The sequence below is a fragment of the Artemia franciscana genome, chromosome 7, assembly GCF_032884065.1.
Source record: "Artemia franciscana chromosome 7, ASM3288406v1, whole genome shotgun sequence".
Taxonomy (NCBI): domain Eukaryota; kingdom Metazoa; phylum Arthropoda; class Branchiopoda; order Anostraca; family Artemiidae; genus Artemia; species Artemia franciscana.
In genome coordinates, this window is record NC_088869.1 from 51,357,058 (window position 1) to 51,370,835 (window position 13,778).

Below are 13,778 nucleotides of genomic sequence, written 5' to 3' on the forward strand. Positions count from 1 at the left end.
GAGCTTGGACGATGAAATCTGGCAAGCGTTTTAGGGACCAAACCAGATTAAATTAGAAATAGAGGGGGAAAACAGAAATATTGGAAACCAGAAATCTTGGAAAATGCTTAGAGTGGAGAAGTCAGGATGAAACTTGATGGGAAGAATAAGCACAAATTCCAGATACGTGATTGAAATAACCAGACTGTATCCAATTTCTTCGGTGGAGATGGGTGGGGGGCCTAATTCGGAAAAATTAGAAAAAATGAGGTTTTTTTTTAAATTATGAGCGAGTAACTGGATCTTAATGAAATTTGATATTTAGAAGGATCTTGTGCTTCAGAGCTCTTATTTTAAATCCTGATCAGATCTGGTGACATTGTGGGGAGTTGGAGGGGGAAATCGAAAAACGTGAAAATTAAGGTATCTTTATCTTACGAATGGGTGTTCAGATCTTAATGAAACTTGATACATAGAAAGATCTTATGTCTCAGATGCTCCATTTTCAATTCAAATCGGATCCGGGGACATATGGGGCAGGAAGGGAGTAACAGAAATCTTGGAAAACGCTCCAGGAGAGTGGAGAGATCGGGTGGAACTGGATGGGAAGAATAAGCACAAGTTTTAGATACGTGATAGATATAACTGGACTGGATTCACTCTCTTTGGGGGAGTTGGGGGGATTTCTAGTGCTTTAGCGAGTTAGGTGCATCTGGACGTGCTAGGACGATGAAAATTGATAGGCTTGTCAGAGACCTGCACAAATTGACTTGATAACAGTCGTTTCCTCGATTCGACCATCTGAGGGGCTGGAGGGAGAGGAAATACTGAAAAAATGAGGTATTTTTAACTTACGAATGGGTGATCGGATCTTAATGAAATTTTATATTTAAAAGGAACTCGTGTCTCAGAGCTCTTATTTTAAAGCTCGGCTTTATATGGTGATATTGGGGGAGTTGGAGGGGGAAACAGGAAATCTTGAAAAGCCCTTGGAAAACGATATCTCCCCTCCAAGAGGGGAGGGATGAAACTCGGTGGGAAGAATCTCTCCTCCCACTGATCTCTCCACTCTAAGTGTTTTCCAGTATTTCAGGTTCTCCCCTCCAATGACGCTGGATCTGATCGGGATTTAAAATAAGAGGTCTGAGTTACGAGTTCCTTCTAAATATCGAATTTCATTAAGATCTGATCTGTCGTTTCATTTAGATAAGATCAAGTTAAAAATACCTAATTTTTTCGAAATATCTCCCCTCCTAACTCCTCCAAAGAGAGCAGATCTGTTCCGTTTATGTCAATCACGTATCTAGGTCTTGTGCTTATTTTTCCCACAAAGTTTCATCCCGATCTCTCCACTCTAAGCGTTTCCTAAGATTTCAGGTTTCCCCATCCAACTCCCTCAATGTCACTGGATTAGTCGGGATTTAAAATAAGAGCTCTGAGACACGATATCCTTATAAATATCATTTTCATTAAGATCCGGTCACCCGTTCACAAGTTAAAAAAAACCTCATTTTTTCGAATTAACCGTTTTCCCCACTCACCTCCAGATGGTCAAATTGCAGAAAAGACTATTTCTAATTTAATCCCGTCTGGTCCCTGAAATGCCTGCCAAATTTCGTCGTCCTAGCTTTTCTGGAAGTGCCCAAACTAACAAAACCGGGACCGACAAACCGACAGAAATTGCGATCGCTGTGTGTTAGTTGGTAAATACCAAGTGCCATAAAAACTACGTGTAAACAATGAACGAATTACCTAGCTTACAGCCCTTGTCCTGAGGACTGTGGGGATTTTGACATCTCCAAAGACATAATTACTGGACCTTTCAACAAGGCAGAGCAAAATAAATCTGGAAAAGCTTTGATCGGATGCGTTTTGCTGAAAATACGGCGTGGGGTTTTGCTACCTTCCGATCGCTTTTTATCATAAAATAGGCACTAGAACATCTGGTTTCCAATCAAATGAACACATTCCAGAGTTCTTACGACCACCCTTTCCTTAAAAACCTTATATCTATATATATAAAAATAAGTTGTCTGTGTGTGTGTCGAGTGACGTCATGTTTTTGCGTCGACTGACGTCATGTTTGTCGACTGACGAAATTACAGACCGGGACATCGGGACACAAATGACGACCGGGACAACGGGACATAGGGAATATAAATGACGACTGGGACACTCAAAGAGAAAGCGACCGGGACACAAGGAATGTTCGATTAGCAATCACCATCAACAAAACACCGGGACACAAATGACGACTGGGACACAGAGAATATAAATGACGACCAGGACACTCAAAGAGAAATTACAGACCGGGACACCGGAACACAAATGACGACCGGGACACTCAAAAAGAAAGCGACCGGGACACAAGGAATGTTCGATTAGCAATCACCATCAACAAAGCACCGGGACACAAATGACGACTGGGACACAGGGAATATAAATGACGACCAGGACACTCACAGAGAAATTACAGACCGGGACACCGGAACACAAATGACGACCGGGACACCGGGACACAGGGAATATAAATGACGACCGCGACACTCAAAGAGAAATTACAGACTGGGACACCGGGACACAAATGACGACCAGGAAAAAGGGAAACAACAACAACGGGGGGCACAGGGGGATATATAGATGACGATGGGGACACAGGGAATGTTCGATTAGCAATCACCATCAACAAAGCTCAAGGGCAATCATTAGAATAATGAGGTATAGATCTGAATACAGATTGTTTTTCCCATGGACAATTATATGTTGCATGCTCAAGAGTCGGTAAACCTGACAATCTATTGATATGCACAGACAATGGGACAGCCAAGAATGTTGTATATTCGCAAGTTTTACGTAGTATATATATATATATATATATATATATATATATACATATATATATATATATATATATATATATATATATATATATATATATATATATATATATATATATATATATATATATATATCTATATTCACAGGTGGGACACAGGGGCACAACTACAATGGCGAGTAACGACTAACGCGTGCGGGGGGGCTTGGGGGGCGCGAAGCGTCCCACCAACTAGGTGTTGGGGTGGCGTGAAGCGCCACCCCAACAGCTAGTTATATTATAAACACCCTTATGCCCTGGGAACATAAGTTCTAACCCTGGCGCTTAGTGCTGTGTGGGGAGGGGGAGGGGGCTGTCATCCTCAAAGACATAATTTCCAGGTCTTTCAACTATGCTGAACAAAATCTCCTATCAAAATTTTGATTAGATGTGCTTAGGGAAATTGTGCGCGTGGAAGGGGGTTAGTTAACTTACAACCCTTGTCCCGAGGGCTGTATGGGTGTCATCGTCAAAGTCATTATTTCGGGACCTTTCAGCTACGTTGAACAAAACAGCTATCTAAAAATTTTGATTGATTGTGTTTGGGGAAATTGTGGGCCTGGGAGGGGGTTTAGTTCTCTTCCGATCACTTTCGACTTAAAAAGGGCACTAACTCTTTCAATTTACTATCAAAGAAACCATTTTCGAAGTTTCTACGACCACTCCTTCGATACGAAGTACCCTGGTCTAAAAAAAAAAATGAAAATAAATCCTTAAAAACCTATATGCCCTCGGAGCATGACTTACAACCATTTCCCTGAGGGCTGCTAGGGTTGTCATCCTCAAAGATATAATTTCAGGACCGTTCAACTCCGTTAAACAAAATGGTTATATAAAAATGTTGATTAGATGTGTTCGGGGTAATGGTGTGTGTGGGAAGGCGTTTAGCTTTTCTCCAATCAAATCCCTTTCTATTTCCAATCGAATGTGTCTTTCTCGAAGTTTAAACGACCACAAATGGCCGTATAAAAATTTCTAATAGATGTATTTTAGGAAAATACGAGGTGTGTGTGCATGTGGGGGGTATCCACCCGAATTTCAAGAAGGGCACTAGAACTTCTGATTACCAATCCAATCACCCTTTCTATGTAAACCTTATTTGTCTCTAAAGCATAATTTACAACCCTACCATTAGGGCTGCATGTTTGTGTGTTTGTGGAGGGGTGTCATCCTCATAATATCCAGACCTTTCAACTACGTTTATGGTGGGCGTTGGAGGGGGTTAGCTAACCTTGAATAATTTTCAACTATTAGAAAGGTTACTAGCTCTTTCAATTTCCAATCGAATGAGCCCTTTTCGAAGTTTCTACTACAACAAATGACCATCTCTAAATTTATATCAGGGACATTTCCGGAAAATACAAGGTATGTGTGTGTGGGGGTGGGGGTGGGGGTGGTTGCAGTCATCCTCTGATTACTTTGAATCTTAAAAAGGGCACTTTAAACTATACAACAACAAAAGAGAGAATAATGAGGACTTTTTTCCCAAGACTGTGAACCTACAAAACCTATTTGAATATTTCGTTCTTTTGGGATTGGACTTGTTTTAGTTTGTTCCTATTTTTGTTTTATTTTGATTTATATTATTTTCTATAATTAATTTTTTTGTACATAGGGTTGAGTGTGTATTCACCCAAGTCTCTATTTAGGGATGTATTATTATTTGAGTTTAGTTTGATTTCGATTGCCTCGCGGACAGTTTGTTTAATTCCTAGGTCATTGCTAATTAGAATTGTTTCGTCAAATAGAACATAGTGGTTTGGATTTTCGAATTCGAACTATCAGATTAGCTGCAGAGAAGGCAAATATCAAACAGTTCGTTGTAACGAACTGTAGTAAGGAGCGACCCGGCTCAATAGTAACCAAAACTCTAAAAAATTAAATTTTGATATCAATAGCTACATCAAAAGAATCGCATTTTAATGCTGATTTTAAATATATAAGTTTCATCAAGTTTAGTCTTATCCATCAAAAGTTAAGAGCCTGAGAAAATTTGCCTTATTTAAGAAAATAGGGGAAAACACCCCCTAAAAGTCGTAGAATCTTACCGAAAATGACACCATCAGATTCAGCGTATCAGAGAACCCTACTGTAGAAGTTTCAAGCTCCTATCTACAAAAATGTGGAATTTTGTATTTTTTGCCAGAAGACAAATCACGGGTGCGTGTTTATTTGTTTTTTTCTCAGGGGTCATCATATCGACCAAGTGGTCCTAGAATGTTGCAAGAGGGCTCATTATAACGGAAATGAAAAGTTAGTGCCCTTTTTAAGTGACCAAAAAAATTGGAGGGCATCTAGGCCCCCTCCCACGCTCATTTTTCCCAAAGTCAACGGATCAAAATTTTGAGATAGCCATTTTGTTCAACATAGTCGAAAATCATAATAACTATGTCTTTGGGGATGACTTACTCCCCCACAATCCCTGGGGGTGGGGCTGCAAGTTACAAACTTTGACCAGTGTTTACATATAGTAATGGTTATTGGGAAGTGTACAGACGTTTTCAGGGGGATTTTATTTTGTTTGGGGGTGGGGTTGAGGGGAGGGGACTATATTGGAGGATCTTTCCTTGGAGGAATCTGACATGGGGGAAGAAAAATTCAATGAAAAGGGCGAAGTATTTTCTAGCATTACTATAAGAAAACAATGAAAAATAAACATGAAAACGTTTTTTTCAAATGAAAGGAAGGAGTAGCATTTAAACTTAAAACGAACAGAGATTATTACGCATATGAGGGGTTCTAAAAATACTTTAGCATAAAGAACGAGGTATTTAGGAGGAGATATATACCTCGCTCTTTATGCTAAAGTATTTTTAGTAATTTCAACTATTTATTCTACGGCCTTTCTGTTTCAGGGGTCATTCTTAAAGAATTGGGACAAAACTTACGATTTAGTGTAAAGAGCGTGGTATTAACGAGGGTACAAACCCCCTCGTATACATAATAAAAATATAAGATTATGAAAGTTTGTTACGTAAGTTAATTCTTAAGTTACGTATATTTTTTACTAATAAAAACGTTCGTTAAAAATTAAAAGTTCTAGTTGCCTTTTTAAGTAACCGAAAAATTGGAGGGCAACTAGGCCTCCTTCTCCACCCCTTATTTCTCAAAATCGTCTGATCAAAACTAAGAGAAAGCCATTTAGCCAAAAAAAGAATTAATGTACAAATTTCATTTTAATAATCTATGTGCGGAGAGCCAAAACCAAACACGCATTAATTCAAAAACGTTCAGAAATTAAATAAAAAAACTAATTTTTTTAACTGAAAGTAAGGAGCGACATTAAAACTTAAAACGAACAGAAATTACTCCGTATATGAAATGGGTTGTCCCCTCCGCAATCCCTCGCTCTTTACGCTGAAGTTTGACTCTTTGCCACAATTCTACTTTTTAAAACAATTAAAAACTTTAACGTAAAGAGCAAGGGATTGCGGAGGGGACAACCCATTTCATATACGGAGTAATTTCTGTTCGTTTTAGGTTTTAATGTCGTTCCTTACTTTCAGCTAAAAAAATTTTTTTTTTTTATTTAATCGCAATAAGAAATCATTCCATTTTTTAATAAATACAGTTAGTGAAATGAATGAACCTTTTATCTTGTAAAATGTTAGCTTTTATCACACAGTCTTAGCCGAACTTTTCGTTAAGAAGTAATGATGCCAAGGCAATTTTTTTAAAAATGGATTTTTAACTGAGAACTTTTATTGTAAGTGTTTTATTGTTTTTTATTTTCTTTGCTGAAGACGGCGCTTAGATATAGGGCCGAAATATTCAAATAGTTTTTTTTGGTTCACTGTCTTGGGAAAAAAGTCCTCATTATTCTCTCTTTTGTTGTTATATTATGGAAAGGCAGTGTGATCTTCGTCATTATTTACACTATAAATTCTGATTACCAATCCAATGAACCACCTCCAAAGTTCGACCACCCTTTCCGGTCAATTGTCATCCTCAAAGACATAATTTCTGGATCTTCACGTGCTTGGAGAAATAATGGGCGTGGGAGGGGGTATTGTTGTCCTCCACTCACTTTTGACCATTAAAAAGAGCACTAGCCCTTTTAATTTACAATCGAATGAATTTTCTGCGACATTTTCTCCGATACGAAGTGCCCTGGTCTGAGAAAAAAAAACACGTTGTGTCTCATAGCTCTTTTCCTGGGACATGGGTCAGTAGTGTAATTTATAGAGCCATTAGCATTGTTTGCATTAAATAAAAAATCAAGTTTTTTCAACTGAAAGTAAGGGGCAACATTAAAACTTAAACAAACAGAAATTTTTACGTATATGAAGGGGTTTGCCCCCTTGTTAATACCTCGCTTTTTACGCTAAAATTTGAATTTTTCCCAATTTTTTTAAAGAATGACCCCTGAATCACAAAGGCCATTTAATTAGAATGAATAGCTCTTTTGAAAGTACTAAAAAAAACTTTAGCGTAAAGAGTGAGGTATTAATGAGGGGGCGAAACCCCTCATATCCGGTTCGGTTCGTTTTGTTTCGTTTATTGTTTCGGTTCGTTTTAAGTTTTAATGTCGCTGCTTTTTTTTAGTTGAAAAAATTTGTTCTTTTTAATTTAATTTCTGATGTTTATTTAAATAATGCTGGGAAATTCGGTGCCCCTTCTTGGAAAATTCTCTTTCACCATGTAAAATTCCTCCATAGAAAGATCCTCCCACGTAACCTACTCCCCCTGATCCCCCACCATAAAATCCTCCCTATAAACGTCTGTATGTTTGCCAATAAGCAATGCTATATGTAAACAATTGGCAAAGTTCATAACTTGCAGCCCTTCCCCCCTGGGACCGTGGGGGGTTAATTTATCCTCCAATACAAAGTTATTAGATTTTATGACTATGCTGAAAAAATGGCTGTCTAAAAATTTTGGTCATGTTACTTTTGGAAAAAATGAGCGTGGGAGGGGGCCTAGTTGCCCTCACATTTTTAGACTACTCATAAAAGGCACTAGAACTTCCGTTTGAATGAGACCTCTCGCGATATTCTAGAACTATTATAAACAGGTATCCGTGATCTTTCTTCCGGCAAAAAAATCTACATTTTTGCAGAAAGGAGCTTGAAACCTCTGCAGCAGCAAGGTTCTCTAATGCGCTGAATCTAATGGCGTGATTTTCGTTAAGGCTCTATGACTTTCAGGGGGCGTTTCCCCTTTTTTTCGAAAATAAGAGCAAATTTTCTTATCCTTGTAATGTTTGACAGGTAAGGCTACAATTGGTGAAACTTATATATCTGAAATCAGCATAAAATTCCAATTCTTTTGATGCATCTATCGGTATCAAAACAATCGATACCGATTACTATTGAGCCGGGTCGCTCCTTACGTGCAGTTCGTTACCACGAACTGTTTGATTAGTAGCACATTACTTAGTCATATCATATTTTTTAGACTTAGAGATGCTGTAAACAAAATTTGAAGAGAAGAACAGTGCTGACAGAAAAGGTTTAGTAGCCGGTTTCTTATCAAACAGTTCGTGGTAACGAACCATAATAAGGAGCGGCCCGGCTCAATAGTAACCGAAACTCCAAAAGACGGAATTTTGATACCAATTGTTATATCAAAAGAATCGTATTTTAATGCTGATTTTAAATATAGAAGTTTCATTAAGTTTAGTCTTACCCATCAAAAGTTACAAGCCTGAGAAAATTTGCCTTATTTTAGAAAATAGGGGGAAAACCCCTTAAATGTCATAGAATCTTAACTAAAATCATACCACAAGATTCAGTGTATCATAGAACCCTACTGTAGAAGTTTCAAGCTCATGTCTACAAAAATGTAGAATTTTGTATTTTTTTTTTTGCCATAAGACAGATCACGGATGCGTGTTTATTTTATTTTTTCCCAGGGGTGATCGTATCGACCCATTGGTCCTAGAATGTCACGAGAGGGCTGCTTCTAATGGAAATTAAAACTTCTAGTGCCCTTTTTAAGTGACCTAAGAAATTCGAGGGCACCTAGGCCCTCTCCCAGGCTCATTTTTTACCCAAAGTCCCCAGATCAAGATTCTGAGATTGCCATTTTATTCAGCATAATCAAAAAACCTGTTAACTATGTCTTTGGGGACGACTTACTCTCCTACAGTCCCCGTGGGAGGGGCTGCAAGTAACAAACTTTGACAAATGTTTACACATAGTGATGGTTATTGGGAAGTGTACAGACGTTCTCAGGGGGATTTTTTTGGTTTGGAAGGGGAGGTTACGTGGGAGGATCTTTCCATGGAGGAATTTGTCATGGGGGAAGAGAATTGCCATGAAGGGGGTGCAGGATTTTCTAGCATTGTTTAAAAAAACAATGAAAATTGATTTTTTGGGTTGGGGGAGCGGGCTATTCGGGGGAACTTTACATGGAGGACTTTGTCATGGAGGAAGAGAATTTTCATGAAGAGGGTGCAGGATATTTTAGCTTTTTTTTAAAGAACAATGAAAAAATAATTCAACTGAAAGTAAGGAGCAGCATTAAAACTTGAAACGAACAGAAATTATTATGCACATGATGGGGTTCACCTCCTCTTAATACCTCGCTCTTTACGCTAAAGTAATTTTATTGATTTCAACTATTTATTCTACGGCCTCTGTGATTCAGAGGTCATTCTTAACGAACTGGGACAAAATTTAAGCTTTAGTGCAAAGAGCGAGGTATTGACGAGGGGGCAAACCCCCTCATGTACGTAATAAAAACATACAAATTTAGAAGTTCGTGACGGTAAACTAATTCGTAAGTTACGTGTATTTTTACTAATAAACACGTTCGTAAAATTAGAGGTTCTAGTTGCCTTTTTAAGTAACCATAAAGGTAACTAGGCCTACTCCCCCGCTCCTTTTTTCTCAAAATCGTCCGATCAAAACTATGAGAAAGCCATTTAGCCCACAAAATAAATTAATATCCAAATTTCGTTTTAATTATTTATGTGCAGAGAGCCAAAATCAAAACATGCATTAATTCAAAAACGTTCAAAAATTAAATAAAAGAAGTTTTTTTAACTGAAAGTAAGGAGGAACATTAAAACTTAAAACGAACAGAAAATACTCTGTATATGAAAGGGGCTGTTCCCTCCTCAACGCCCCTCTCTTTACGCTAAAGTTTTTTACTGTTTTAAAAAGTAGAGTTGAGAGAAAGAGTCAAACTTTAGCGTAAAGAGTGGGGCGTTGGGGAGGGAACAGCCCCTTTCATATACGGAGTAATTTCTGTTCGCTTTAAGTTTTAATGTCGCTCCTTACTTTCAGTTAAAAAAAACTTGTTTTTTTATTTAATTAAATTAAGACTTTACCATGGTTGTGTTCCATCCACATTTAAATGGATCATTTTCATGATCTTATGTCTCAAGGAGCCTAGGAAAGGCAATTGGAGAAAACCGAATTAAATGGAGAAGAAAAATTTTCCCGGATTTAGGTTATGCTGATGATTTAAGCATCCTAGATGAAAGTATGAGCAGAATGAACGAACTTCTAGAGGTTTTGTGGTATCAGGGTGCTCGGGGTGATTTCCTAAGACTAGGAATAAATAAAGATGAAACAATGATGTTGGGTAACGGAAAGTGGATCAGGTGGACAGCTTCACTTACCTTCGAAATATTTATAATAAAGATGATGGCTGCAGTGAAGATGTTAAAATTAGAACAGCCCAGGCTTGGGTTATTTTTTTCACAGTTGGAGAAAGTTTGGAAAAATATGAAGACAGGTCTGTAAGCCAAGATTGAAACATTGGAAGCTAGTGATGACGGTGGTCAAATATCGTTCTGAAGCATGTGCGTGCCGAAAAATAGTATATGATATGCTCGATGTTTCCTAGAGAAATTACTTACTGATTTTGAGGCTATCCAACTGATTGACCGTATTTAAAAAATTAGACTGTTCAAAATGTGTGGTTCAATCCCAATTTCTAGGGCTATAGTAAGAAAAAGGTTGAGATTGATAGAAAATACTATGGCACGGTGGTGTATTTGTTCTTAAAGACATGTACAAAGTATGTACCTAAACATGTACCTAAAGACATATGTACTTTGTCTAAGACTTTGTTTGGTCAGTTTGATTCGTTTGACGTTAGATTAAATTACGCAACCAAAACTGTGTAATTTTCTATCAGCTGTTCATGACGAGGACTGATGAGCCATTGCGTTAGTGTGGACGGGATGGCAAATCCCTTAGAATTGAATTTATATTTCCAAATTGTCTAGCTTTCTAGGAGCATTCGGGTTAATATAGAAGAGGGTAAGCGGGAAAAAAGGCATAAGCTCATGTTGATGTTAGCTGTCTCATCTAAATGTATGTGCTTTTGCATCTATTCGATCCTCGTATCAGAAGGGCTTCATCTGTTTTTGTTTTTATTTGTCACTGTGAGGTCATAAAACTAATAATACAAGATTCTTAGATCATAATAGTAAGGATGAGGCACAAATCATCCCTACTTTAGCTGTTTCTAAAATTCAAGTTTTATTTCAGTTTAATCGGATTAGTAGATCAAAGACGTTCAGGAAATACAAGATTTATACCATAATTATTGAAACCTGTCTATCCTTGGCCCCTCAAAAAGAAAGTAGGAAATATGAGTGAAGGGGGAATGTCTTCCAGCGTTTTATCGAAGCTGGTAATTTTTTCTCGCATTATAAAATATGTTCGAGTCTGACTGTCCGTAACAACTGTTGATACTCATTGACAACAATTGAGGGCTGCTAGTGTGTAATTCTTTTAATCTGATTTTAGTTCCTTATATTTGTTTTAGAATATTTTCTTTTGGAATATTTGAATATCGGTTATAATCTTTAGAATATTTGTTATATCCGCATTTGAATATATGTTGTTCATTAAGTTTAAGCATGAAATCGGGCTTGGGTTGTTTCCTGAATGTGAAACCATTGGGCACAATTTTTTTTTCCACATTTGTGTTACCAAGAAAATGTCGGCTCTTAACCCCTAACACATTTTGTCTCTTTGTTTGAAAAAATATTTTGCGAATCATAAGTGACAGAAAAACTATAAGTGTGCTTTCAAACTCAGCGTCAAAAGTCACACAGAAAGCAAAATTTAAGTTTTAGAGTCTGGAAATTGTGTTTCTCAGTATAGTCACTACCTAATCATTAAGCTCCAAATGAGAAAGCAAACTGGATATTTATTGACACGATAAAGGATAAAGGACATTTATTCACAAAACAAGTAATTCACGAAACTGTATGACTCTCACCAATAGCTTTCATATAGTCTTTAGGATCGATTCGGTTTTGAGCCATCCTATTGCCTAGTCTTTCTTTACTGTGGTCTAAAGACCATAGCGGTGGTAGAAACTTTGGTTTCATTGAGTCAATAAATTGCTTTCTCCAGATTCTTTCAAGATTTAATAAACCCCATTTCTGGGAGTAAAATCTTACAACTTTAAAGCCATGCGATTGATGCACTTCATCATTCGATTTTGTTCCTATTCTTAGAGCTTTTTTGAGGACATCGTCAGTTAACGAGCTGACATTGTAATACTCAGTAATTATGGCTTCAAGTTCAGCAAGCCTTTCTAATGGAATTTTATCTCTAGCGTATTCGATAGATTTTGCCGCTGACCGAACTTTCTTCAACAAAAAATCGTCGGTTTCTCTGACTGTGTCTACGGTTCCAATCGGGGCATTGCATTCTTCTGCCAGTTGTGTACGTAGTGCCAGACTGGAAGTGTGACTTGTTCTATGACATGTGCCACATAACAAAAGAATGTCGTGAGACTGGTGATTTTTCATGATGTCTGGAAAATGTTTTCGATATTCTTGCGGGATAACATTTTTTCGCACTAAGGATTCACTTTCGCCACATACGACACAGTAATTATTTTTAGGTTTCAGATAAAATTTATCACATTCTCCCACAGGTCGACCCGATGGTTCAAACTTCAATCGAACTGTAAAAGGGTCTTCCCTCACCTGTTCTGCCATGCCTTTATTAAGGTACCAATCGGCCTTTTTGTGATCACAAGTGCCCAATTTTTCGCCATCTGGTGCTTCAATGTAACAGTTTAAATATAATGGGGCCTTTCTTGACTGAAAATTGTTTTTATCTGGTTTGAGAGGGGTCACTTTGTTTGAAACCTTGCTCCCGATTGCTGTTGACTTTTCTTCTATTTTCAAATATGAGCCAGCTTTGAAAGGTATGTCCAGGTATGGTTTGACGATTTCTCGGGCAAAAGCCCAGCTCTCTGAAGTCGAAACAGGGAAAAGTCTTGTCTTAATAGAAAGTTGGTACAAATTATTTATAAGTTCACAAAAGATAGGTAGTGAAAGAAAACTATCAAGAGAAGCATAATCTATCTGTTCATTTGTCAAGCGCAGTGCTTCCCAGTCACTGCAACGGATCTGCAAATCTTTCTCAATCTTTATGCCAAGGAGTTCTGTTGATAGCCCCGCTAGTCCCATTTTCTTTTTCAATTTTTCTTCGTTTTGATGGTTGAAAACAAGATAACGCAAGTCTAAACAGCCACGAACAGACACTCCCAAATCTCGCTTCACTCGATTTGCATCACCTAGAATTTCCACTCCAACTTTAAGTATTTCATTATTCTCAAGTATTTCCTGAATTTTTGGCAGGATTCTTTGAACTTTGCAAAGTCGGACTAAAACACATTCTCCAGAATGCGAAGAAATTTGTATTAATGCAACTGCCTCTTTTTTATCTCTAGACACCCACTCACAATCTAAGCCCACAATCTTGGATGTCTCAACTGACTTAAAGAAAGATGTTGGTATTTTAGCCCAATCATCATTACTTTCAATCAGGAAAATCTTGAGTCCTTTGCTGTAAATTAGCTGCTTACATTTCTTACTGTGAATTTGAAAAAACTGTCTGCCAAGATGTCGAAGGTGAACGAAACTTGCAACTATAGGAGTACCAATCACTAGCGCTCCTAGAAAAAAAGGATTTCTCGAACGCCAAAAATTTTTCATCAT

The 13,778-nt window shown here is 37.7% G+C and overlaps 1 protein-coding gene across 1 annotated transcript; it reads right to left on the reverse strand.

The window, feature by feature from the left end:
- Positions 1–12,017: 12,017 nt before the first annotated feature.
- LOC136029721 (exonuclease 3'-5' domain-containing protein 2-like) lies at positions 12,018–13,778 on the reverse strand. The gene has a single exon (XM_065708226.1). It carries the CDS (start codon positions 13,776–13,778, stop codon positions 12,018–12,020), a length of 1,761 nt encoding a protein of 586 aa, XP_065564298.1.

Bases quoted from the DNA above. Each gene is read 5' to 3' on its own strand.
- LOC136029721 (XM_065708226.1), bottom strand. From the start codon at position 13,778: ATGATGAAAAATTTTTGGCGTTCGAGAAATCCTTTTTTTCTAGGAGCG.